Source organism: Haliotis asinina, chromosome 1, assembly GCF_037392515.1.
Source record: "Haliotis asinina isolate JCU_RB_2024 chromosome 1, JCU_Hal_asi_v2, whole genome shotgun sequence".
NCBI classification, from domain to species: domain Eukaryota; kingdom Metazoa; phylum Mollusca; class Gastropoda; order Lepetellida; family Haliotidae; genus Haliotis; species Haliotis asinina.
Genome location: NC_090280.1, coordinates 105,615,230 through 105,642,807, shown reverse-complemented (window position 1 = coordinate 105,642,807; position 27,578 = coordinate 105,615,230). Strand labels below are relative to the sequence as shown.

General features: G+C 40.2%; 1 protein-coding gene across 1 annotated transcript in view; it reads right to left on the bottom strand.

Moving 5' to 3' along the window:
• The window catches only part of LOC137257887 (TLC domain-containing protein 2-like), a 43,572-nt gene extending 15,994 nt beyond the window's left edge, over nt 1–27,578 (bottom strand). The window contains exons 1-2 of the mRNA XM_067795383.1: nt 27,290–27,578; nt 27,090–27,172 (exon numbers count right to left, since the gene is read on the bottom strand). Coding sequence (XP_067651484.1) covers nt 27,090–27,172; nt 27,290–27,510 — 304 coding nt within the window. The 5' untranslated portion in view covers nt 27,511–27,578. The remainder of the gene's footprint in view (nt 1–27,089; nt 27,173–27,289) is intronic.

The following is a 27,578-nucleotide window of genomic DNA, read 5'->3' as shown; positions in this document are numbered from 1 at the left end:
ATCTCTCTTCCTCGCTTCAACCATGTGTGGAAACGTGCTGTCAGCTAAGTTGAATCAAATCTTCCTACCTCTGACCAACCGACCTCTGACCCCGCCATAGACACATGTCAATCATCTTGCTCCTGCAGCCATCTCAGATGATCACATGACGACTTGTACTTGTCATTCTCGTCTTGGAGCTACCCGTAATCTGTGAAGTGGGGCAGGTTGGGTGGGCATCCATTGCGTGAGATAGGAAGAGGATATAAATATACAATTTAAAGTTAAAATTTCCCAATTTTTAAACTTATCCTATCTCACGTTATGTATTATCCCACAGTTAGCAAGAGGGCCGCAGATTACCCTCTGACACACTAAACACGAGAAGATGCAATCCACAAGGATCCAGGAGAAGCACCGAAGCGTACACCCGAGACATCTAGAACATGTAACTCGGAAATACACGAAGCAGTTCCGACTTCTGCCAATTCACTAACCAGCCTAATTGGTGAAGTAGCTGCATTGTAAACTCCATGTGATGCAGGAGAAGAGCAGAATCGGCCTGGGCTTGAATGCAGTCGTCGATATATGCTTTGAAGACTATGCCCTTCCAATGCAGAAAGCTGGTGATTGGCTTCGTGACCCGTGTGAAAGAAATTCCAAACGGGAGCACCCGCCACTAATAGTGGGTGTCCCCGGAGAAACTTGTGATGAGCTGGGAAGATCAGGCTGCGCAGATATGCATCCTGCAGATCGAGACTGACCATGTAATGCCTCGGCTTGATGATTGTTCATCAGAACTACTGACACCATCCGGATGTGAGGTGGAACCTTTAGATAGCTCTTGTTGAATACCTTAATGTTGAAAATTAGCCTCAGCTTGTCCGATCAACTGGAGCCGGTCCCAGGGACTCTATCGCAAGCTTCTGGAGTAACATACCTATTGTGGTTCACAAGACATCCAGTTGCTGAACTGGATATGTTCTGTGTTCTCGTAACCGGGCTAAGGGACGATTCCCCACAACCAGGAGTTGAAAACCTTTGGACAGAGTGGTTAACACATAAGGGTCTTCCAGAATGGTCCAATCTGGTGCATAAATTCCAAGTCTTCTGCCTACTGGTGAAGACTGGAGAGGCCTGACTTGGGGCGGAAGTACCCTACCCTTTGATTTTTGCACCCTGCCCTTTTTATTTTGTGCCCTGCCCTTTTCGCCTCAATCGCCATTGTTTACTACTAACGTGTATTTTCCGGATTTTACCATGGTCAGAGTTCTCTCCCTTGTGGAGTCGCAATATTGTTTTTATAATGATTAGGAAACTGGCATAAAAACCATGGCAAAGTCAAAGGAGTTTAATTCGCCCTATGAATCACAATGCCTACCAAGGAAAGAATCAAGAGCAAATGAGAAGACGCGGTGAAGGCTGAAGCAAGGAACTGTTGCCGACTGATAGATTTCTTCCCTTCGAACCAGTACGTGCCTCTAAGTTCGTAGTTTTTAAGCTGTTGATTTCCCACTCCTTTCCACATGCCTTTCATATAATACCCTGATTTGCTACAGACAATGATCTGTGGATTACATGGGGTGTATGTATAGGTTAATCACCCTAAATGCGGTAGTTATTTAAATAAACTCTTCGAGGGCTTTATTTTAATAGAGTTTATTTAAATAACTACCGCAGTTAGGGTGATTAAACGACTTACACTACCAGGGCATACCTACGTATTACGCATGTAGCCAAAAAAATATCGCTAAAATGGAAAACACAGATAATTTCTTATTTCTAAAATTAAAATAATTGCCCTTGGTCAGTTATTGTTCCCATCATTTCATACAATGCGCCCGAACGCACTAACCGGCGCTAACATGACTTAAACTGGCAACAGCGCATGTAATGCTCGTGCAAAATTGTCTCTCGACATCTATATGTCGATCACATTGCGAGTAACTTGCAGCATTGCAGCAACTGAAAAATGTAGTCTTTGATGAGGACAGCGATAATCCCCATTTTCACACTGCGTAGGTTACTGAAATCAACGACAGAGCAGCGTATGCAATGCCAGAAAACACCCGTAAAAGAGTCAGGTGGGCTTACAACGTGTTCACTGCTTGGGCAACGGCCAACAACAACCATCGACATACCGACAAGGTGAGTACCGCTCAACATTTCTTGATCAACTATGCGTGATATTAATATTATTACATTCCGTAATTAAAAATGATTCATGCTCATGAAAATATAAAGCAAATTAATTTTGTACATCCTTTCTGAAAATAATCAGTCTGAAAATATTTCAGTAAAAGACTTCAGCATTGGCTATCATTTTTATTCTGTCGTTAATGACTGAAATACTGCATAAATGACATTCAAAAATTCACTTTATTTGTAAGAAATAGACATTGCGACGCTGGCCTTGTTTTATAAACATTTTCCTGTTTTAAGGTCGTCGCTAATGCTGAAATAATGCCCAAGTGGCGGCGAACACTTCCATAAAGTAGGCCCTACAAGTATGTGGCTGTTCATTGTTCATGTTCAAACGGGACTAATAATTTAATAGGTGATGAAGGACCTTAAGTACTTATCAGACGAGGAACTATCGCTAATCATGCCGAAGTTTATTGTGGAAACGAGGAAACGAGACGGATGTGAATACCCACCGACCACGCTCTTCCAGATTGTCATGGGAATACAGTTGTACATCAGGTTCTTCGCTACACGGGTTTTCAAGTTTCTGCAAAATGCTGTATTCGAGCGGTTTCGTCAGGTACTGGACAGCGAAACGAAAAGACTGACTCACAAGGGAATGGGGATGACTAAACGTCAAGCCGAGGTAACTGAGGAATACCAAGAGGAAAGACTGTCGTCCAGTCGTCAGTTGGTGACCACAACCCACCTGTTCTACTGAGTACAGTACTCTATCTCAATGGTAATAACTTCACCTTGAGAAGTGGGAAAGGACACAATCTCTCAGGTTTACAAATCCTCAAATTACCGTCAATTGCAATACCGACGGGAAGTCATACATTACGTTCAAGTTTATTCCAAACCAGTGCAAGGTGGTTTGAAACATCGGAACGTTGAAGCCAGAGAAGTGAAACATTATGAAAAAACCACCAATCCCAAGAGAAAGCGATGTCATGTGAATTTTCAAGATGGACATGACGCATTCTACCTCCAGGCATTACAGCATCGTACCGATAAGTGTTGGTACGTATTCTTGCACACATTTTCTGTAATTCTGCAAACGTATATGTAATTTAATTGTAATTGAAGCATTTGTAGTTTAGTGTTACAACTTTATGTTACTGCAGAGCATTTTGGGCCTCCTGCAGAGCTGATACACCAATGAGGTATTTGCTGTACATTTTCTCCAAAAGGTCATACTGTTACATACTGTTATATTTGCTTTAAATGCTGTTAAGGGAAACCTATGGTTGCGACCCAAATAATTTATTATATTGAAATGATTTTCAGGTACAGTCGCCAGCTGCTTGGACATAATACACTGCAAAAAATTGTCCCCGAATTGTGCAAGAGAGCAGGCATCGACGGCTATAAAACAAACCACTCCCTGCATGCAACTGCTGTTACAAGACTAGCTAAATCTGGTGTGCAGGGAAAGGTCATCATGGACAGAACTGGTCATAGAAGCAATGAGGGTAACCATTTTCCTTATAAATAAGATAGAGCAGCTACTGATGAATTCTGCTTTACACAATATATATGTGATTAAGAAACGATGATCACGTACAATATTTTGTGCAATCCCTTTAATATCTTCCCTCGGTATATACACATTAAGTTTATGTCGCTTCAATGTCAAGGTTTGTCGCTAATGGCTGAAATACTGCAAAAACGGCGCCAAATCAAAACTCTCTGTGCAGATACATCTTGGTTTCATTTTGATGATGGCAACTTGTGCATGTACAATACTTAACTATAATTATACAATTAAAATTACGATCCTTTTCTTCGCTCCAGGTGTGCGCACATATTACAGGACGAATGACGAGGAACAGAAGGCAGTCATTGCTATTCTTGATGGCACGGAGAGAACAGAGCCAGCCGAGTCCAACAAGATCGCGACTGAGTACAATGTCCAAATGTCGACACACATGTACATTGAAAACTGTGTGGTTAATTTCAATTAAAATGTTTGAAATATTTGTGTTCATATTTATTTCAAAAAGATACTGACAGAGGTAATTTTGAAATATTGCTCGAGGCGAAGCCGCAAAGCGCTATTTGAAAACTACCGATGTCTTAATATCCCAAGGGATGATACATCAAAATACCGAGGCTTCCTACCACTTAAGTAAATCGCCAAATCGAACTCAAGCGGCTGAGCTGCAACCACATCGTGGCCTTGAGTGGTAGACCAAATCCGCACTAGAGACTTTGTGAGTCAATGGATCGATCAGGTGAATTGAAGAATACTGTGGTATTGTCACAATAGACGCCTGACACAATGAAGGTTGTGGTTGTGATAAAACCACCATACGTGGTGGCGACGACGATTCGCCCACGTCCCAGGAGGCCTCCGAATTACTAGGAAAAAACTGTCTCAAATTCTCACTCAGGTTTGAGTCTGAGGCCTCATTCAATAAACCTTCATCTGCTGATTTCAAAGATGACCGTCTAGCAGCTAATTTGTGTCGTTCTTTCCTCGGCTTTTAAGGAGCAGATTGCCCATCTTCTGCTCGCCAACAATCTCTATCACATGGCCGTCTAATAGCTTCCTGCCGATAAAGAGAAAACTCCTCCTCATCTAACCCTTCGCAATTTGTACATCTGTTTCACCTATCACAAATGCCTATGCAATCCACACATAAGATGTGAGGGTCTGTGAGGGTTAGGGTTAGTAATGATGCCTTCTCTTCAGATCCACCCATGTTTATTCACAATTCCAACGTTGACAGCAACGTTTACACTTCTCAGATACCTTCTCTTTACATCCACCCATGTCAGGGTGGACTAACCCTAACCTAATCCACACATAAGATGTGAGGGTCTGTCACTCAGAAGTTTCTATTACATTGACAGCAACGTTTACGCTTCTTGGATACCTTCTCTTTACATCGACCCATGTCAGGGTGGACCAACCCTAACTTAATCCACACATAAGATGTTAGGGTCTGTCACTGAGAAGTTTCTATTACATTGACTGCAACGTTTACACTTCTCAGATACCTTCTCTTTACATCCACCCATGTCAGGGTGGACTAACCCTAACCTAATCCACACATAAGATGTGAGGGTCTGTCGCTGAGAAGTTTCTATTACATTGACAGCAACATTTACGCTTCTTGGATACCTTCTCTTTACATCCACCCATGTCAGGGTGGACTAACCCTAACTTAATCCACACATAAGTTGTGAGGGTCTGTCACTCAGAAGTTTCTATTACATTGACAGCAACGTTTACGCTTCTTGGATACCTTCTCTTTACATCCACCCATGTCAGGGTGGACTAACCCTAACTTAATCCACACATAAGATGTGAGGGTCTGCCGCTGAGAAGTTTCTATTACAATGACAGCAACGTTTACGCTTCTTGGATACCTTCTCTTTACATCGACCCATGTCAGGGTGGACTAACCCTAACTTAATCCACACAAAAGATGTGAGGGTCTGTCGCTGAGAAGTTTCTATTACATTGACAGCAACGTTTACGCTTCTTGGATACCTTCTCTTTACATCCACCCATGTCAGGGTGGACTAACCCCAACTTAATCCACACATAAGATGTGAGGGTCTGCCGCTGAGAAGTTTCTATTACATTGACAGCAACGTTTACACTTCTCAGATACCTTCTCTTTACATCCACCCATGTCAGGGTGGACTAACCCTAACCCTAACCTAATCCACACATAAGATGTGAGGGTCTGTCGCTGAGAAGTTTCTATTACATTGACAGCAACGTTTACGCTTCTTGGATACCTTCTCTTTACATCCACCCATGTCAGGGTGGACTAACCCTAACTTAATCCACACATAAGATGTGAGGGTCTGTCGCTGAGAAGTTTCTATTACATTGACAGCAACGTTTACGCTTCTTGGATACCTTCTCTTTACATCGACCCATGTCAGGGTGGACTAACCCTAACTTAATCCACACATAAGATGTGAGGGTCTGTCGCTGAGAAGTTTCTATTACATTGACAGCAACGTTTACGCTTCTTGGATACCTTCTCTTTACATCCACCCATGTCAGGGTGGACTAACCCCAACTTAATCCACACATAAGTTGTGAGGGTCTGCCGCTGAGAAGTTTCTATTACATTGACAGCAACATTTACGCTTCTCAGATACCTTCTCTTTACATCCACCCATGTCAGGGTGGACTAACCCTAACCTAATCCACACATAAGATGTGAGGGTCTGTCGCTGAGAAGTTTCTATTACATTGACAGCAACATTTACGCTTCTTGGATACCTTCTCTTTACATCCACCCATGTCAGGGTGGACTAACCCTAACTTAATCCACACATAAGTTGTGAGGGTCTGTCACTCAGAAGTTTCTATTACATTGACAGCAACGTTTACGCTTCTTGGATACCTTCTCTTTACATCGACCCATGTCAGGGTGGACCAACCCTAACTTAATCCACACATAAGATGTTAGGGTCTGTCACTGAGAAGTTTCTATTACATTGACTGCAACGTTTACACTTCTCAGATACCTTCTCTTTACATCCACCCATGTCAGGGTGGACTAACCCTAACCTAATCCACACATAAGATGTGAGGGTCTGTCGGTGAGAAGTTTCTATTACATTGACAGCAACATTTACGCTTCTTGGATACCTTCTCTTTACATCCACCCATGTCAGGGTGGACTAACCCTAACTTAATCCACACATAAGTTGTGAGGGTCTGTCACTCAGAAGTTTCTATTACATTGACAGCAACGTTTACGCTTCTTGGATACCTTCTCTTTACATCCACCCATGTCAGGGTGGACTAACCCTAACTTAATCCACACATAAGATGTGAGGGTCTGCCGCTGAGAAGTTTCTATTACAATGACAGCAACGTTTACGCTTCTTGGATACCTTCTCTTTACATCGACCCATGTCAGGGTGGACTAACCCTAACTTAATCCACACAAAAGATGTGAGGGTCTGTCGCTGAGAAGTTTCTATTACATTGACAGCAACGTTTACGCTTCTTGGATACCTTCTCTTTACATCCACCCATGTCAGGGTGGACTAACCCCAACTTAATCCACACATAAGATGTGAGGGTCTGCCGCTGAGAAGTTTCTATTACATTGACAGCAACGTTTACACTTCTCAGATACCTTCTCTTTACATCCACCCATGTCAGGGTGGACTAACCCTAACCCTAACCTAATCCACACATAAGATGTGAGGGTCTGTCGCTGAGAAGTTTCTATTACATTGACAGCAACGTTTACGCTTCTTGGATACCTTCTCTTTACATCCACCCATGTCAGGGTGGACTAACCCTAACTTAATCCACACATAAGATGTGAGGGTCTGTCGCTGAGAAGTTTCTATTACATTGACAGCAACGTTTACGCTTCTTGGATACCTTCTCTTTACATCGACCCATGTCAGGGTGGACTAACCCTAACTTAATCCACACATAAGATGTGAGGGTCTGTCGCTGAGAAGTTTCTATTACATTGACAGCAACGTTTACGCTTCTTGGATACCTTCTCTTTACATCCACCCATGTCAGGGTGGACTAACCCCAACTTTATCCACACATAAGTTGTGAGGGTCTGCCGCTGAGAAGTTTCTATTACATTGACAGCAACATTTACGCTTCTCAGATACCTTCTCTTTACATCCACCCATGTCAGGGTGGACTAACCCTAACCTAATCCACACATAAGATGTGAGGGTCTGTCGCTGAGAAGTTTCTATTACATTGACAGCAACATTTACGCTTCTTGGATACCTTCTCTTTACATCCACCCATGTCAGGGTGGACTAACCCTAACTTAATCCACACATAAGTTGTGAGGGTCTGTCACTCAGAAGTTTCTATTACATTGACAGCAACGTTTACGCTTCTTGGATACCTTCTCTTTACATCGACCCATGTCAGGGTGGACCAACCCTAACTTAATCCACACATAAGATGTGAGGGTCTGTCACTGAGAAGTTTCTATTACATTGACTGCAACGTTTACACTTCTCAGATACCTTCTCTTTACATCCACCCATGTCAGGGTGGACTAACCCTAACCCTAACTTAATCCACACATAAGATGTGAGGGTCTGTCACTGAGAAGTTTCTAATACATTGACAGCAACATTTATGCTTCTCAGATACCTTCTCTTTACATCGACCCATGTCAGGGTGGACTAACCCTAACTTAATCCACACATAAGATGTGTGGGTCTGTCGCTGAGAAGTTTCTATTACATTGACAGCAACGTTTACGCTTCTCAGATACCTTCTCTTTACATCCACCCATGTCAGGGTGGACTAACCCTAACTTAATCCACACATAAGATGTGAGGGTCTGTCGCTGAGAAGTTTCTATTACATTGACAGCAACGTTTACGCTTCTTGGATACCTTCTCTTTACATCCACCCATGTCAGGGTGGACTAACCCTAACTTAATCCACACAAAAGATGTGAGGGTCTGTCGCTGAGAAGTTTCTATTACATTGACAGCAACGTTTACGCTTCTTGGATACCTTCTCTTTACATCGAACCATGTCAGGGTGGACTAACCCCAACTTAATCCACACATAAGATGTGAGGGTCTGCCGCTGAGAAGTTTCTATTACATTGACAGCAACGTTGACACTTCTCAGATACCTTCTCTTTACATCCACCCATGTCAGGGTGGACTAACCCTAACCCTAACCTAATCCACACATAAGATGTGAGGGTCTGTCGCTGAGAAGTTTCTATTACATTGACAGCAACGTTTACGCTTCTTGGATACCTTCTCTTTACATCGACCCATGTCAGGGTGGACTAACCCTAACCTAATCCACACATAAGATGTGAGGGTCTGTCGTTGAGAAGTTTCTATTACATTGACAGCAACGTTTACGCTTCTCGGATACCTTCTCTTTACATCGACCCATGTCAGGGTGGACTAACCCTAACTTAATCCACACATAAGATGTGAGGGTCTGTCGCTGAGAAGTTTCTATTACATTGACAGCAACGTTTACGCTTCTTGGATACCTTCTCTTTACATCCACCCATGTCAGGGTGGACTAACCCTAACTTAATCCACACAAAAGATGTGAGGGTCTGTCGCTGAGAAGTTTCTATTACATTGACAGCAACGTTTACGCTTCTTGGATACCTTCTCTTTACATCCACCCATGTCAGGGTGGACTAACCCCAACTTAATCCACACATAAGATGTGAGGGTCTGCCGCTGAGAAGTTTCTATTACATTGACAGCAACGTTTACACTTCTCAGATACCTTCTCTTTACATCCACCCATGTCAGGGTGGACTAACCCTAACCCTAACCTAATCCACACATAAGATGTGAGGGTCTGCCGCTGAGAAGTTTCTATTACATTGACAGCAACGTTTACGCTTCTTGGATACCTTCTCTTTACATCGACCCATGTCAGGGTGGACTAACCCTAACTTAATCCACACATAAGATGTGAGGGTCTGTCGCTGAGAAGTTTCTATTACATTGACAGCAACGTTTACGCTTCTTGGATACCTTCTCTTTACATCGACCCATGTCAGGGTGGACTAACCCTAACTTAATCCACACATAAGATGTGAGGGTCTGTCGCTGAGAAGTTTCTATTACATTGACAGCAACGTTTACGCTTCTTGGATACCTTCTCTTTACATCCACCCATGTCAGGGTGGACTAACCCCAACTTAATCCACACATAAGTTGTGAGGGTCTGCCGCTGAGAAGTTTCTATTACATTGACAGCAACATTTACGCTTCTCAGATACCTTCTCTTTACATCGACCCATGTCAGGGTGGACTAACCCTAACCTAATCCACACATAAGATGTGAGGGTCTGTCGCTGAGAAGTTTCTATTACATTGACAGCAACATTTACGCTTCTTGGATACCTTCTCTTTACATCCACCCATGTCAGGGTGGACTAACCCTAACTTAATCCACACATAAGTTGTGAGGGTCTGTCACTCAGAAGTTTCTATTACATTGACAGCAACGTTTACGCTTCTTGGATACCTTCTCTTTACATCGACCCATGTCAGGGTGGACTAACCCTAACTTAATCCACACATAAGATGTGAGGGTCTGTCACTGAGAAGTTTCTATTACATTGACTGCAACGTTTACACTTCTCAGATACCTTCTCTTTACATCCACCCATGTCAGGGTGGACTAACCCTAACCCTAACTTAATCCACACATAAGATGTGAGGGTCTGTCACTGAGAAGTTTCTAATACATTGACAGCAACATTTATGCTTCTCAGATACCTTCTCTTTACATCGACCCATGTCAGGGTGGACTAACCCTAACCTAATCCACACATAAGATGTGTGGGTCTGTCGCTGAGAAGTTTCTATTACATTGACAGCAACGTTTACGCTTCTCAGATACCTTCTCTTTACATCCACCCATGTCAGGGTGGACTAACCCTAACTTAATCCACACATAAGATGTGAGGGTCTGTCGCTGAGAAGTTTCTATTACATTGACAGCAACGTTTACGCTTCTTGGATACCTTCTCTTTACATCGACCCATGTCAGGGTGGACTAACCCTAACTTAATCCACACAAAAGATGTGAGGGTCTGTCGCTGAGAAGTTTCTATTACATTGACAGCAACGTTTACGCTTCTTGGATACCTTCTCTTTACATCGAACCATGTCAGGGTGGACTAACCCCAACTTAATCCACACATAAGATGTGAGGGTCTGCCGCTGAGAAGTTTCTATTACATTGACAGCAACGTTTACACTTCTCAGATACCTTCTCTTTACATCCACCCATGTCAGGGTGGACTAACCCTAACCCTAACCTAATCCACACATAAGATGTGAGGGTCTGTCGCTGAGAAGTTTCTATTACATTGACAGCAACGTTTACGCTTCTTGGATACCTTCTCTTTACATCGACCCATGTCAGGGTGGACTAACCCTAACCTAATCCACACATAAGATGTGAGGGTCTGTCGTTGAGAAGTTTCTATTACATTGACAGCAACGTTTACGCTTCTCGGATACCTTCTCTTTACATCGACCCATGTCAGGGTGGACTAACCCTAACTTAATCCACACATAAGATGTGAGGGTCTGTCGCTGAGAAGTTTCTATTACATTGACAGCAACGTTTACGCTTCTTGGATACCTTCTCTTTACATCCACCCATGTCAGGGTGGACTAACCCTAACTTAATCCACACATAAGATGTGAGGGTCTGTCGCTGAGAAGTTTCTATTACATTGACAGCAACGTTTACGCTTCTTGGATACCTTCTCTTTACATCGACCCATGTCAGGGTGGACTAACCCTAACTTAATCCACACATAAGATGTGAGGGTCTGTCGCTGAGAAGTTTCTATTACATTGACAGCAACGTTTACGCTTCTTGGATACCTTCTCTTTACATCGACCCATGTCAGGGTGGACTAATCCCAACTTAATCCACACATAAGTTGTGAGGGTCTGCCGCTGAGAAGTTTCTATTACATTGACAGCAACATTTACGCTTCTCAGATACCTTCTCTTTACATCAACCCATGTCAGGGTGGACTAACCCTAACCTAATCCACACATAAGATGTGAGGGTCTGTCGCTGAGAAGTTTCTATTACATTGACAGCAACATTTACGCTTCTTGGATACCTTCTCTTTACATCCACCCATGTCAGGGTGGACTAACCCTAACTTAATCCACACATAAGTTGTGAGGGTCTGTCACTCAGAAGTTTCTATTACATTGACAGCAACGTTTACGCTTCTTGGATACCTTCTCTTTACATCGACCCATGTCAGGGTGGACCAACCCTAACTTAATCCACACATAAGATGTGAGGGTCTGTCACTGAGAAGTTTCTATTACATTGACTGCAACGTTTACACTTCTCAGATACCTTCTCTTTACATCCACCCATGTCAGGGTGGACTAACCCTAACCCTAACTTAATCCACACATAAGATGTGAGGGTCTGTCACTGAGAAGTTTCTAATACATTGACAGCAACATTTACGCTTCTTGGATACCTTCTCTTTACATCGACCCATGTCAGGGTGGACTAACCCTAACTTAATCCACACATAAGATGTGAGGGTCTGTCACTGAGAAGTTTCTATTACATTGACTGCAACGTTTACACTTCTCAGATACCTTCTCTTTACATCCACCCATGTCAGGGTGGACTAACCCTAACCCTAACTTAATCCACACATAAGATGTGAGGGTCTGTCACTGAGAAGTTTCTATTACATTGACAGCAACATTTACGCTTCTTGGATACCTTCTCTTTACATCGACCCATGTCAGGGTGGACTAACCCTAACTTAATCCACACATAAGATGTGAGGGTCTGTCACTGAGAAGTTTCTATTACATTGACTGCAACGTTTACACTTCTCAGATACCTTCTCTTTACATCCACCCATGTCAGGGTGGACTAACCCTAACCCTAACCTAATCCACACATAAGATGTGAGGGTCTGTCGCTGAGAAGTTTCTATTACATTGACAGCAACGTTTACGCTTCTTGGATACCTTCTCTTTACATCCACCCATGTCAGGGTGGACTAACCCTAACTTAATCCACACATAAGATGTGAGGGTCTGTCGCTGAGAAGTTTCTATTACATTGACAGCAACGTTTACGCTTCTCAGATACCTTCTCTTTACATCGACCCATGTCAGGGTGGACTAACCCTAACCTAATCCACACATAAGATGTGAGGGTCTGTCGCTGAGAAGTTTCTATTACATTGACAGCAACGTTTACGCTTCTTGGATACCTTCTCTTTACATCCACCCATGTCAGGGTGGACTAACCCCAACTTAATCCACACATAAGATGTGAGGGTCTGCCGCGGAGAAGTTTCTATTACATTGACAGCAACGTTTACGCTTCTTGGATACCTTCTCTTTACATCCACCCATGTCAGGGTGGACTAACCCTAACTTAATCCACACATAAGATGTGAGGGTCTGCCGCGGAGAAGTTTCTATTACATTGACAGCAACGTTTACGCTTCTTGGATACCTTCTCTTTACATCCACCCATGTCAGGGTGGACTAACCCTAACTTAATCCACACATAAGATGTGAGGGTCTGTCGCTGAGAAGTTTCTATTACATTGACAGCAACGTTTACGCTTCTTGGATACCTTCTCTTTACTTCGACCCATGTCAGGGTGGACTAACCCTAACTTAATCCACACATAAGATGTGAGGGTCTGTCGCTGAGAAGTTTCTATTACATTGACAGCAACGTTTACGCTTCTTGGATACCTTCTCTTTACATCGACCCATGTCAGGGTGGACTAACCCCAACTTAATCCACACATAAGATGTGAGGGTCTGTCGCTGAGAAGTTTCTATTACATTGACAGCAACGTTTACGCTTCTTGGATACCTTCTCTTTACATCCACCCATGTCAGGGTGGACTAACCCCAACTTAATCCACACATAAGTTGTGAGGGTCTGCCGCTGAGAAGTTTCTATTACATTGACAGCAACATTTACGCTTCTCAGATACCTTCTCTTTACATCCACCCATGTCAGGGTGGACTAACCCTAACCTAATCCACACATAAGATGTGAGGGTCTGTCGCTGAGAAGTTTCTATTACATTGACAGCAACATTTACGCTTCTTGGATACCTTCTCTTTACATCCACCCATGTCAGGGTGGACTAACCCTAACTTAATCCACACATAAGATGTGAGGGTCTGTCACTCAGAAGTTTCTATTACATTGACAGCAACGTTTACGCTTCTTGGATACCTTCTCTTTACATCGACCCATGTCAGGGTGGACCAACCCTAACTTAATCCACACATAAGATGTGAGGGTCTGTCACTGAGAAGTTTCTATTACATTGACAGCAATGTTTATGCTTCTTGGATACCTTCTCTTTACATCCACCCATGTCAGGGTGGACCAACCCTAACTTAATCCACACATAAGATGTGAGGGTCTGTCACTGAGAAGTTTCTATTACATTGACAGCAATGTTTATGCTTCTTGGATACCTTCTCTTTACATCGACCCATGTTTATTTATTCACAATTTCAACATATATCTTCACAGAGACAACACACATCCACACTGTGGTGCGACAACAAAGAGAATGACAAGTACAAGTCCTCACGTGATCAGCTGAGACAGCTGCAGGAGCAAGATGATTGACAGGTGTCTATGGCAGGGGGGTCAGAGGTCGGTTGGTCAGAGGTAGGAAGATTTGATTCAACTTAGCTGACAGCACATTTTCACACATGGTCGAAGTGAGGAAGAGAGATGAATAACGTGAGAAAGGATAAATTTAAAAATGAAGAAAATATGAAATAAATAAAGAGTAACAGAGATTTGGAATTTAATACAGATGCTGTTTAATAAGTGGTTATTGTTATTGTTTGAAGACAGAAACATGTTAGTATGTTTAAAGACATATTTATGAAGTGAATAATGATGAATAACAAGACATCAATCAATCATTTTAGAGTTTAACATCAGCTTCTGACTGGTGCCAATAATATAAAGTTATTGTAGGGTGTGTATATATACGAGTCATTCTCAAAAGATGCAGCTTTTTCACACATCAGGATTCAAACTTCAATACAACCGTCAGATTTTATCAATATGTTAAAAATCTGATTTCTCCTTTATTAACAATATCTAATCTATCTTGTGAATTTTTTATGACAAAGAAAATGACCAAATACTTTTTATTTTATTCCTTTTTGTAACAAAGGATATGCATTTTGTCATGTATCCAGGTGCAGAAACCTAACATCGGGTGTCTGCTGTGCACAAAAATTAATTTAAGAAAATATTGTTTCTGGAGTAGTTGAAAAGAATAGACCTTTTTTCCATTCCTGGCAGATGTTTGTGATTTTCAAGGTGAATTTTGAAGCAAAAACAATCTTTTTCTTTTGTATACAGGAAAAATGTCTTTCATGTAACACTTCCATAAATGTATCAAACAATCAGTGATCTCTCATCTTGTGAAAGTGGAACTCCCTATCATGCTCACTGACAACTTCTGGTTGAGAGTGATAAACATGTGGTGTTAAGTTCAAGACAAAACTTTTAAAGAAAATCAAGTGGAAAACGTAAACATTTGCAAGAATTTTGTATGGGTGTCTTTAAGTAAAATCAATTAACAAAAGAAACAAACAATTTTCCAAATATATGTGTTTCTCTTTGCATTTGGAACCATAATTACAACACAAGGATGTTGTCTGAAATGGGAAAGGGAATAGTCATTTTGTTCTGAATTTACTTTTGCAATTTGTCTCTCAAATAACAGTCTTTTCTGTAACAGCTATTTCGTTATTGGAAAGACCATCAGTGTTACTTCAAAGAAAAATATCTTGAATAGTCACATATTCTTTTTATTTTAATGTCAATATCAATATGCAGAGATACTTATTTTTGTAAAACGTTGTTACTGGAGAGAGAAGTTATGTAACTGAAAAGACAATTCAATACAAATTTGAAAATACCCAATATATCTAGGTCTTTGTTTATCTAGATTTGCTATGTCCTTAAATTAGGACCATTAAGTTTATATTTGAAGTAACAATTGATATTTTCCTTAACAATTTGTAAGTTTCACACCTTTCAAAAATACCTGTTATTTAAAGGACTTGTTGTTACTGCAAAGACAGTTTAATATAAATGATCTTTCATTTTTGTTTTTCTTTCCTGATTTATTCAGACGTAAGATATGAGACAAAATTACCTTATGCTTAACACAGAGGTCTGTTCTTGAAACTTTGCATGCTTATATCCATCTTAAAGACTGTTATTTGAAAGACAGTGTGTGACTGATCATACTAGTTATGGCACTGTAATAATCAGTCTGCAAAAACAATCAAAGCATTGAACATCCAGTTTCCTAAATGAAGTTAATTGGTGATAATCTAAAACAAAAAATCCGTGAAACATTCATTTCTGTGTGTTTTTCAGAACTGGCAAAATGGGTATGACAAATACAGAGATGAATTTTGTTGATTTATTTGTTACTTTGACAGCTTGAGGCAGATGATCAAAACTTTGATACTTTATTAATAGCAAGCCTGTTTAAAGGACCACTAAACTCAATTTTTTTATACTCTTTTTATCACTGCATATGAAAGACTTTTGGTTAGTCATAAACGAAACACCATTTTTTTAAAAAAACAAACTTATGGTTAATTAATACCAAGCGCTTAACAGTTGCTAAAAAGCCGTCTGCTTCTCTCTCGCCCGCAAATGAAACCACAGACAGGTTACGTAACTCTGTCGCCAGAGCCCTACAGTGACGTCATAGAAGGAACAGTTTCCAGTTAAATGTATTGAAAATGTGTAGGAAGCTCGTCATTTTGTTGATTTCTCGACATCACCAAGGACATGCCGAAATGTTGCGTTGCCGTCAATTGTTCCTTAGGGTCGAGTGATGGTGTCACTATGCACAGATTTCCACCAGACTCCGTAGTTTGTGCTTAAATTGGTTGTTAGTGTGTGCAAAGTAAGCTTTGTGGAAGCCTGTGGTGGATACTAAATCGGATGGTTCGCCCCCTACCACGCTTCCAGGATAGAAAATGGACTTTAAGTTTCATCGAGTTTATAAAATTAAGACTGCTTACTACACATTGCTGACCAAAAGGATTTTGCATGGATATAACGCTTTCCTCCTCGGAAATGAGGTTGTGGTTGAAGTGACAATATTATCGTAAGTAATCTTATATTGACCCCTTATATGACCGATTCCAAGAGTGAGATTGTTATGTTATAAGCAATATCATGTAAAATCCTAATGTCCATCAATAAAATACATATTTTACTACCAGTAGAAAGTAATTTTGATTTTGTAAGTCCGTGAAAACAAACTTAAATAGCATTCATCCTCAGACAGGGCGCCGCCATTTTTGAAAATCGTGAAGTCACGGGCTAAAGTCCGTTATAATTATTGAGATTATGATTTGTTCTCATCAAGTTAGAAAATCAAAACTACTTTTTACTGGTAGTTAAATATGCATTGGAATCATGGCCAAAAGGATTTTGCATGACACAACTTTTAACAAAAGGACTTCTTCCAAGGAAGCAAGGTGGGGGTCGAAGTGACATGTATATTGCAAGCAATGTTATATTGGCCTCCACCTCACTTCCAAGAATGAAATTGTTATGTTATAAGCAGTGTCATGCAAAATCCTATTGTCCATCAATAAAATACATGTTTTACTACCAGTAGAAAGTAATTTTGATTTTGTAAGTCCGTGAAAACAAACTTAAATAGCATTCATCCTCAGACAGGGCGTTGTTTTCATCACGTTAGAAAATCAAAACTACATAAATATGTATTTGAATCATTACCAAAAGGAGTTTGCATGGCACAACCTGTAACATAACCTAAGCGAGATCGGGGTCGAAGTGAAAGTACTGCGCAATAAATTTCTTCACTTGCTAAATGTACTTGGTTTGTAACGTTCACTCACCAGTATGTAGACACTTGACAATATAAGTCTTTATACTTGGTCTCATAATCCTAATTACTTTATAATGATACTTGTATGCATTTTGAAACTTAATAAAAAGAAGCGATCTGCGAATGGATAACAGGAATGTAATTGTAGACATTTCAGAGTTTTCCTGTATGATTCATAATTCGCACCCACGCCCTAGTGTATGTCGTTTGCATCATTACACTTCACGACGAAAACAACGAAAACGAAAACGTCTGTTGAAAGCTAGGACAAGTTATTAAAAACAAAAATGCAAATATTAAAATTAAAGCTATAGGAGCAATGTGAGGCTATTACCTTCTTCGAGGAATGTATCCATCAATATCCACAAAAACAAGTGATATATAATTCATCTGCAGATCTCCCAAGTGATGTGTCTTTTAACAGTCTCATAAAAGAAAATGTGATGTATCGTTTCAGGTTTTTCACATGGCTGTATAGTTTCATTGGTTACCCAAGTTAGCACACCTGGCAACTAATTGCATAATGTGCGCCATTCTTTTTAAGAAGTTATTTAGTTAGCCAATAATGAGCAATCAATCAATGTATTGGCGGTTAATCCTTTGAAAGACGGGTGTTGTTTTACATAGACACAGACACGACAGAGTGTATTCAGTATAGATTAGTAAATGTACATACATAAACACTACCTTTTGACAAATCCCCCATTTAAATCCCCATAAAGCTAATTAATCAATCAGCGTGTTATCGGATAATCCTTTGATCGATCCAGACACAATAAATGCCAAATGGGGGCCTTTGTTGGGTAATCTAAGTGGCGTTACCACTAATTATACCTGTTATAAATTCATTAACTGAGCATCAAGTGGATGATGACAAATAACGTGTAGATTTATACCACCTAACACGGATTACAACCTAGCGACACCAAGTGCTTTTGACAGAATCGTCTATGAAAACAAGGGTTGTAACTTGTAAACTAGGCAAAGCAGGATACAAAACTAAATGATAGTAGATTGTGAGAACATATAGCTTTCATTTTTCTCAACAGATTTCGCGATTTTAGGTTTGTATAAACCTGTAAATGAAATAGTTTAACCCCTGAAATGTAGATGAATACTGCAGAGACCCTCATTTCTATACCCACTATTACGTCATGGAGATGTGCCGCTCTGATTGGTTGAAATTTCGTTTGCGGCTGAGAATTGTGCACCGTTAACAAAAAGGTTGATTTAAGGTAATTAAAGATCGAAATGAGCAGTTTTAATGACGGGGTTTATAACGATGTCAGCAAGTGATTTTGCATTTGTACCCTATTACAGTATATGTGACCTTTAACTGTTTGAGGCAGATGATCAAAACTTGGATTCTTTTGTTTGACAGTTTCATAAATTCATGACAAATACTGTCAAACTTGTCATTTCTGAGTTCCTAAAAGAAACAAATTTCAAGATGGTAACTGCTATTTTAATTGTTGTTTATTTAAACCATGAAGTCCATAGTTTCTTAATTCTTCTTTGTCTTCTATTAACTTGTTCTGAAATGTCTTTCCAGTAACACTGACATGCCTGTAGGATAACAAATAGGCAAAGTTCTAAAATATAGACTATATGTTTTGGTCAACAAGTATGGTAAAAACAATACTTTTACTTTCGTTAAAGCTCGTGACAAACCAAAAGTATTTCATGAAGGACATAAACTTGATATGAAAGGGGAACAAGTTTTGTAGCCTATTTATTATCCACGTTCTAAAACATGAAAACATTGTTAAAATAATGCAATATTTTGCTTTCCTATATAGAACCAAGTAACATGGATTGATACATCATATTGGCAATTAAAACGTACGCTGCGTAGAGGCAATTATTTCGGATACAGCGCCTTTCATCACAAGAAAATAAACAAATAAAGACAAAATCAAGTCAGAATCAAAATTTAATTCTTTTCAGTTGAGGATTTGTTTTCAAAAGCATTAATGTAGTTCATCAAAACACTTGTGAATTGTAAATATTTTGAACTTGACTACATGACCTAAATCTTGCCTGAACATCAGTCGGCCATCACTGTCGGGCTGGTCGTCATGTTGAGAAGTGTTCACAAAGAAGAAGATTATAGGGAGCATTTAATTAGGAGCGACAAACTCAACAGCAAAGATGAATGTGAATAACAGGGAACTGTATGTCTCAAATAGTTGAGCTTAATGTTCTTCATCAAAGGACGAGTTACTGTAAATTCGGCGACGCTTTGCGCAGGATGCCAGTGACGCCTTCTCATCTCAGCTTGGAATTCCCACTAGTCGAGATTCGGTGTTTATGTTGAAGACTCCACCGAAACTTGGGTCTGAAGACACAGCCTACAACCTCGAATGAAGACGATTTCAAGCCTATTGTGTTCTGATTTTGGGAAATGCTTTTGACCTCTACATAAGAAACCACAGGAGGCATGGCAGTGACAACATGTTTGTGCAGGAGGACGTAAATGGATGCGGCAGAGTGAGTGAGTGAGTTTAGTTTTACGCCGCACTCAGCAATATTCCAGCTATATGGTGGCGGTCTGTAAATAATCGAGTCTGGACCAGACAATCCAGTGATCAACAACATGAGCATCGATCTGCGCAATTGGGAACTGATGACATGTGTCAACCAAGTCAGCGAGTCTGACCACTCGATCCTGTTAGTCGCCTCTTACGACAAGCTGAGTCACGGATGCGGCAGACAGTGGCAGAGATACATGAGCACCACTCGTCTTTTGATGTTGTGTGTTACTGTGCAGTCCTGACAGCATACACGCAGAAGGCATTCAATGTCTTGATAATATTCACAACTCTTCCAACCGTCCGTCAATTCTGACGAAATTAATAACTTTTACAGGCGACGCCATATTTGTTTACACTCATGAGAGACCTACTAGACGTATTTGTTTACTTAATTTTATAGATTGTTTTATTTTTGTTTTTATTACAGAAACTTGAGTTATTATAGAATTGAAATTTACATGCTCTCAGGTGTGAAAACTTTTGAATGAAAATCATGAATGGAATGAGTGATGAAAGTAGTACCAGTAATGTCAAAGTTCACGTATTAGTCAATCAAATCACTTGAAGGTGTTTTGACACATATGTCATAACACTTTGCTATGAAACACCTTTACGAAGTACCACGTGGATAATAAAGAATTGTTAAACTTGTGAATCATCCATAGCTAATGGGTAAATGTTATAATTATTAGATATATTATGTTAAAATACAGTTATCCTCCGCAACAGTATTAAAGTAAAGAATATTGTAACAAATGAGTTTAGTTTTACATTTTGTTATGTTGTTGTTGACTTTCTGTTAGCCTAATGAACCAACTGTCAAATTGTGCTTGCAATAAAAGACATATATGACTTTCTTTAAGTAAATAGTTTAAGACATGAAGAAAGAAGTACTTCTTCATGGTTTTCAGGGCCATTGACTCAGTGATGTACCTGTGAAATCAGATGAAATACAGAATTTACATTAGATGCTTTATCGTAATTTGTGCTTTGTCAGGTGTACTTGCTTGAACACACATGAGATGATGGAGTACAAATGCTTACATCAATTATCATCTCAAACCACTTTTGAATTTATTTTTAAAAATTTCTCAGAATTCCATATCTAGGTTCTACTCATGCTATATATATATACGATTAATACACGTGTGTATCATATTGTTATTACGAAACAAGTTCAGGAAAATCCAAATATGACACAGGTTTTGTACAAACAATATGACACACTTGCAAGTGTGTTGATTTCTTTCTTATCCATTTGTATCGAACTTTTCATTTCTAAACAACAAAGTCCTCATAAAATGATATCAACTGTTGTTGCTTGACGTAAACTTGAAGATAGCGTATGAATACTGTGATACGACAGTGTGAACATAAACTCGCTGTGCAATGCACCTAAGAAAAGAGCTGGATATTTTGAATAGCCTTTCTTGCACAAAAAAGAAAAATACAAACAGATTTTAACTTGAAACTCAATCTTTATCAACTTACAGGTTGTTCTGCCTGACCTAATCAAGTGATTTCTAATGCATTGCGTGACCGTGTCACCACTGGTTGGGTCTATTATTGTGAAGGGGTGCGCCTTTGTCAGGTGATTGTTAACATGTCCCAACAGCAGAGACAAGGTCACCATTTGATATCTCAGTGTTGAGAAATCGTCAGCAATGTCCAAACTTTTTTTAACAGCTAACTACAGGTTTTTAGATGAACTGGAAACTGAAAGAAACTGACTTTACGCAGTAAAGTTAGTAAACCAAACAAGATACCTTTGGCTGTGAAAACAATTCAATTAAAACACGGAATTATTTTTTATTTCAGAAAAGTTATTTTCAAGTTCTGTAACATGCATGCATGTTTTGCATGAACACAACGGTAACACCATTCCCTGTGTTGTGCATCAGGAAGTGTGCAAAAATTGTTTACACTGAGTACATTTTTATGCCTTGACACTTCCATGTTATGCACGGGAGCTACATTATTGTCCTGCAACTTTTCATCGTTAGTGATGCGTGCTCCACTTGTCATCTTTTTTATTGTGGATTTTTCTTTTTATCTATGGGCTGTCGTTTTAACAACTGGTGACCAAGAAGCTGTCTACACTTAAAGCTGTGGCAAGATAATAAGGCATGTAGGAATTGCAGTGATCTGACGGTCTAGGAGATTTGTACAGTTTGTACATGGCAACTGGACATGTGTGGATTTATATCATTGGCCCACACCTGCCACCACATGTTTTATTATGGATTCAGGATTGTCACCACCCAACTGCAACGAATTCCACAATTTGTTTACTTCATCATCCGTCAGGCCCTTAGACTTATTCTGTAAGTTATCATATCAGCTCGCTTCCGGGTGATGCACACTGCATACGTACAACCATGACAACGGTGAGTGAACAGTCACAGAAGATAGTGCTTTGGGCAATATTCAAGGATATCATCTTGCGGAAATATTAGCTAATGGTAACCATATCAACAGAAACCCCAAAGTGTGTATACCGCTGGTCAAATAATTGTGTTACATGCAGATTTTTGTTTGTGGAGAGATCTGTGTCAGTGACCTGAATATTTTGAAAGTCCCTCCGATCCCTAAATAGTAGCCACTGTCTGACTGGTTAAATCTATTTAACAGTTTCGTGTTTGGTTGGACGGTCATTGGTCGCTCAAAGGTTACCTGACGCGATCTTCTACTAGGTTTTGCAAGACTCAGTGGTGGAGTGTAAAGAAATACACTGAGACTCAGTGGTGGAGTGTAAAGAAATACACTGAGACTCAGTGGCGGAGTGTAAAGAAATACACTGAGACTCAGTGGTGGAGTGTAAAGAAATACACTGAGACTCAGTGGTGGAGAGTAAAGGAATACACTGAGACTAAGTTTACTTTGACTGAGTAATTTCATGACTTTATCTGTGTTCCATTCTGCATGGAAGACATGTAAGAATTCAAGGTAGTAATGTCATATTTCATCTCTGTGGCGGTGTTTTCATTGTCGAAAGTCTGCATCTCCAAATGTGACATACCATTAGTCTGCAACATCATGGCAAACGCCTTATCTCGTTCTCTTCATCCATCACCATCAGAGTGGATGCTGCTTCGATAGGCATTTCAACTAATCAGCCAGCCACAAATAGATTTATTTGCAACAAGGTTCCACAAACAGACTACAACCTTTGTATCACCAGTACCAGATCCGTTAGCCCGGGCAACAGACGCTCTCAGCATCCCGTGGGAAGACACTGTATTTACTTGCCTTGGCTACAGCTGCACGAATGTCAGAAATTCATGCTCTAGACTTCAACCGCATGCAAGTCATCAGACGACAACACATCTGGGTCTACGATGGGATTTTATTGCGAAAAAATCAACTGCCTGGTCAACCCGATAGACAATTGCTCATACTGGCACTATCTTCAATCCTTGGACCCCATGATACTCAAGATTTATCATTATGTCCAGTCAGAGCATTGAAGATATACATCACACGTACCAACTCTAGAAGGCAACGTTTCAGCACCTGTTTGTCACTATTTATCTACTGAGACACTTACGGAAGTATCCTGCAGCACTGTCTCAGTGTGGATCAGCACTGTTATATTGAGAACCTATAAAGCAGCAGGATTGGAACCTCCGCGAGCCTCCAACACACATCAAATCAGTGCCTTCACCTCTTCACTAGAGTAGGGCTACATGAGAATTGCTCGCTATCAACTGTAATGGAGGCCTTCACCTCTTCACTAGCGTAGGGCTACATGAGAATTGCTCGCTATCAACTGTAATGGAGGCCTTCACCTCTTCACTAGCGTAGGGCTACATGAGAATTGCTCGCTATCAACTGTAATGGAGGCCTTCACCTCTTCACTAGAGTAGGGCTACATGAGAATTGCTCGCTATCAACTGTAATGGAGGCCTTCACCTCTTCACTAGCGTAGGGCTACATGAGAATTGCTCGCTATCAACTGTAATGGAGGCCTTCACCTCTTCACTAGCGTAGGGCTACATGAGAATTTGGAAGTCAAACATGGTGTTTGCCAACCACTACCAACAAGACAAACCACGGAGGACGTCTCTGGCATCCATCAGTTTGGGTCTCTTGTCGTTGCTGAGCAACTAACAGTTCCTCGAAGACATCAAGTTCACTCACCCGTTTTATCACGTGACTTGTGGAAGCCAGATGCTCAGCGGAGTACAATGCACACATCTTAGACAGGCTAGCATGAGTGATTATAACCATGTACTCGTAATGAAGATACATGAACATGAAGATGGTCACAACTAGTCTTGATTGCTATATCTTGACATTTAGTTGCATCAGAAACTAGCAGGACACTAGTTACTGTTGATGTCATCACGTGCCAGTCAACGAAGTCGTCTACGGAAGACAAGTTTGACTGGATGTGACCCCCCAGAATCTACAATGAATATTAGAAGAACAGGACCGAATTATCGCTGTTACAAGTTCCCACTAAGGGTGACAATTACTGGATGCAATTTTGAACAGCCAGCAGAATCTAGCGTGGTCTGACACACCGCCGTTTCTGTCGGATTCTGTAAGCAATTAAGCATGAGTCAGGATAAGGAAAAATATGTAATTTTTTTCATAAAATTGATATTTTATACTTATCCTAACTCATGACGAAAGCCCTCCCAGCCACCCCTCACAGGCACCCCTCACAGGCACACTGAATTCCTATAATTCTTGTGTCGGGCGATTTACAGGAGAGAGTGACAAGCGTGGTCGATCAGTTCACCAATTACGCGGGAAAGGGGAGACTACTCGTGGATGAGTGTATTTTTACATCCGCTTCTTTCAGAAGGGAACTTGAAGTGATTTCAGGTATTTCCACTACCTTCGCAAGGGAAGAGGAGATAAGCAATTAAGCATGAGTCACGATAAGGAAAAATAAACGAAATTATAAGCGTACAATCGCAATTCAAAAGTGCAATATTTTGTACTTGGGCTTACTTCCCTCAAAATGAAGCCCTCAGGAGACTGAACCCAGTCATGGCGGGTGGGTGTGCACTCAAGTGTAATGACGGCTTCCAATTGGTTGGTTCACTTGCTGATACACCAAGGGCTCATTGTGTGCACAGAAAGATGATCTGTTTTATGGGCATTTTAGAAGTATGGTGAGTCACAAGAAAGTCAAATTATTTCTGTATAACAACTTCTTTTATTGTACTTGATGCATCGTTTCAGTATGGATTCATATACCATTGTCAAACAAAATCATATACACTTGAAGAAGTTGTTATCCATAAAGAATGTATATAGAGATGCTGGGTTTTGTAAATACATGTTTTCTGAATTTGCCTTCATCTCAGTAGTGATGGTGAACTACTGCGTGGCTGGAAACTGTCATTCATCCACGCAGGACTTGAAACTGACGAGTTTGAACCCGTTTCCCTCAGTTCCAGTCATCCGAGAAAAATGGATGTAGTTTGTTTGCAACCCACAGACATAAAAACACATCATGTGCACAAGTATCATACCTGCCTAATTACATAATGTGGCAGAGACAGGACTCGGGTACACGAGTCATAAATAAATTTATTTTGTTTATGGCATATAGCCTGATGTTAAGTACAAAGTGCATGTGGTCAATGATTGAAGCTAAATATTGCATATTGTCTTTAGCAGAGAGGCAGGCAGACATATAGGTGTCAATAAACCGGACATTGAGCTTTCTCTGCAACAGAGGCTGCTTACCACAATCAACAAGTTTTTTCATGTTACAAGTAGATTATTTACTTGCTTGTGTACACAACCAAGATTAGACAACTGCTCACGACCTCATACTCCAGGCATGCATACAGTTTCAAGCTCCGCGAATCTATTCACTACGCATGCATTATTTGCGCACAGGTGCTGAAACCACTTTTTCCCCCAGCGCTGGGGGAAATTTGGTAAACCATACAAACTCTGATTTCGCAGGCGTTTTTTTTTTTCAACTTTAAAGGTTGAATTGGCATTTTTGATGATTTGTTTCGGTAAGTGCATAATGAAAGGTATCAGAATCAGCAAAGTTGTGTTTTATGTTGCATGTGATGTTTAAATGTATCATCAGTTATTCCAGGTACAAGTGGTATCTACCCTACAGAGAACAACTCTATTTTGATATGTTGCTTGTCTTTGAAATAGCTTTTGTTTCAAAAGAAAATATGTTTTTTGAATAATAATGGTAGCTGAAAGATAGTTTCCACAGCTCAATTCATTCCCCATAAAACTTAAGTGAAGAATATAGTTTGAAGTTACAAGTATTGCAAAGAAAATTATTAGATCTACAATCACAAATGTGTAAAGACTATGTTGTATTAGTACCCCATTTTGACACTTTTAGAATTATTGTCCACAATTTGGGTGCAATTTAAATGCTGTAATAAAGAGAATGAACATGTATCACATTTGTGCTGTTTATATATTATCATATTTCACCTTAATTGAAACACTATTGACCTTGGACATGTTTCCTCAAAAATTGGATCAGTGAGAAAAGTGGGTGTGACAGCTAGACATAAACAAATGGCAGTACTTTCTGTTTCACTGGATCCGTTTCTTAAAATCAAAGTGTTTTGCTATACTGAGGCATATAAAAATAATAAAATACAGAAAGAATTATTAATTTGCTCATTTTCAAAAAACGTCCTGGGCATGATACAGGAAATATCCGTATTGTCTCTGGACTATCTGAATGTTAGCTTATAAAACCACAGCTTAATTCTTCAAGATGACTTACTTTCAGTATCAACTGGTAACAAATTATCTGCCTGCTGCTATGTGTGCCCATTATAATAGAGAAGACGAATGACAGCCCCGATAACGTGGATTGACAATATTGTTGTCACGTGCTTGACCCGGCCTATTTACGATGAGGTCATGTGAGTTGTTAGTTGCATAAGCAAGATCTAGGTCACTAGCTAAATAGTATAATAATCATTTCAAACTCAGAATTGTTTGAACTTACCGACAGAAAATGAAATCAGTGTGTAGGAAAAAGGTGAATAAGTTGTGATCATGTCTTCGGCAAGTTTGGGCGTCTCATAAAAGCTGAAAGATCGAAACAAGAACAGTAAGTGTTTGTAAGAACGCAACCCAGAGTGTTTTAAAGTATATATATTACTCAAGGTATCTACACTTACAAAGATGAATTTGTAACATGCTCACCACATCACCGACCAGCTACCACTGATGCAGGCGTGCGTAAATGATACTATCGTATTTTCCCATCTCCAAGGTGCATGTTTCGCGGAATCACAAATACAAGAGGCGGCAACTTTGCCAATCAAATAAAAAAGAACAGCTGAACAGCTTATTACTAGAAGTCCATATGACAACCCCGTATGTTTCACTGGCCACATTTCGTTCGACGAAGCAATGCCATCCATTTTGACGATGTCGGGAGATAACACAATCCGCCTTGTCACCTACACTGATTTCCCATGTCAACCAGACC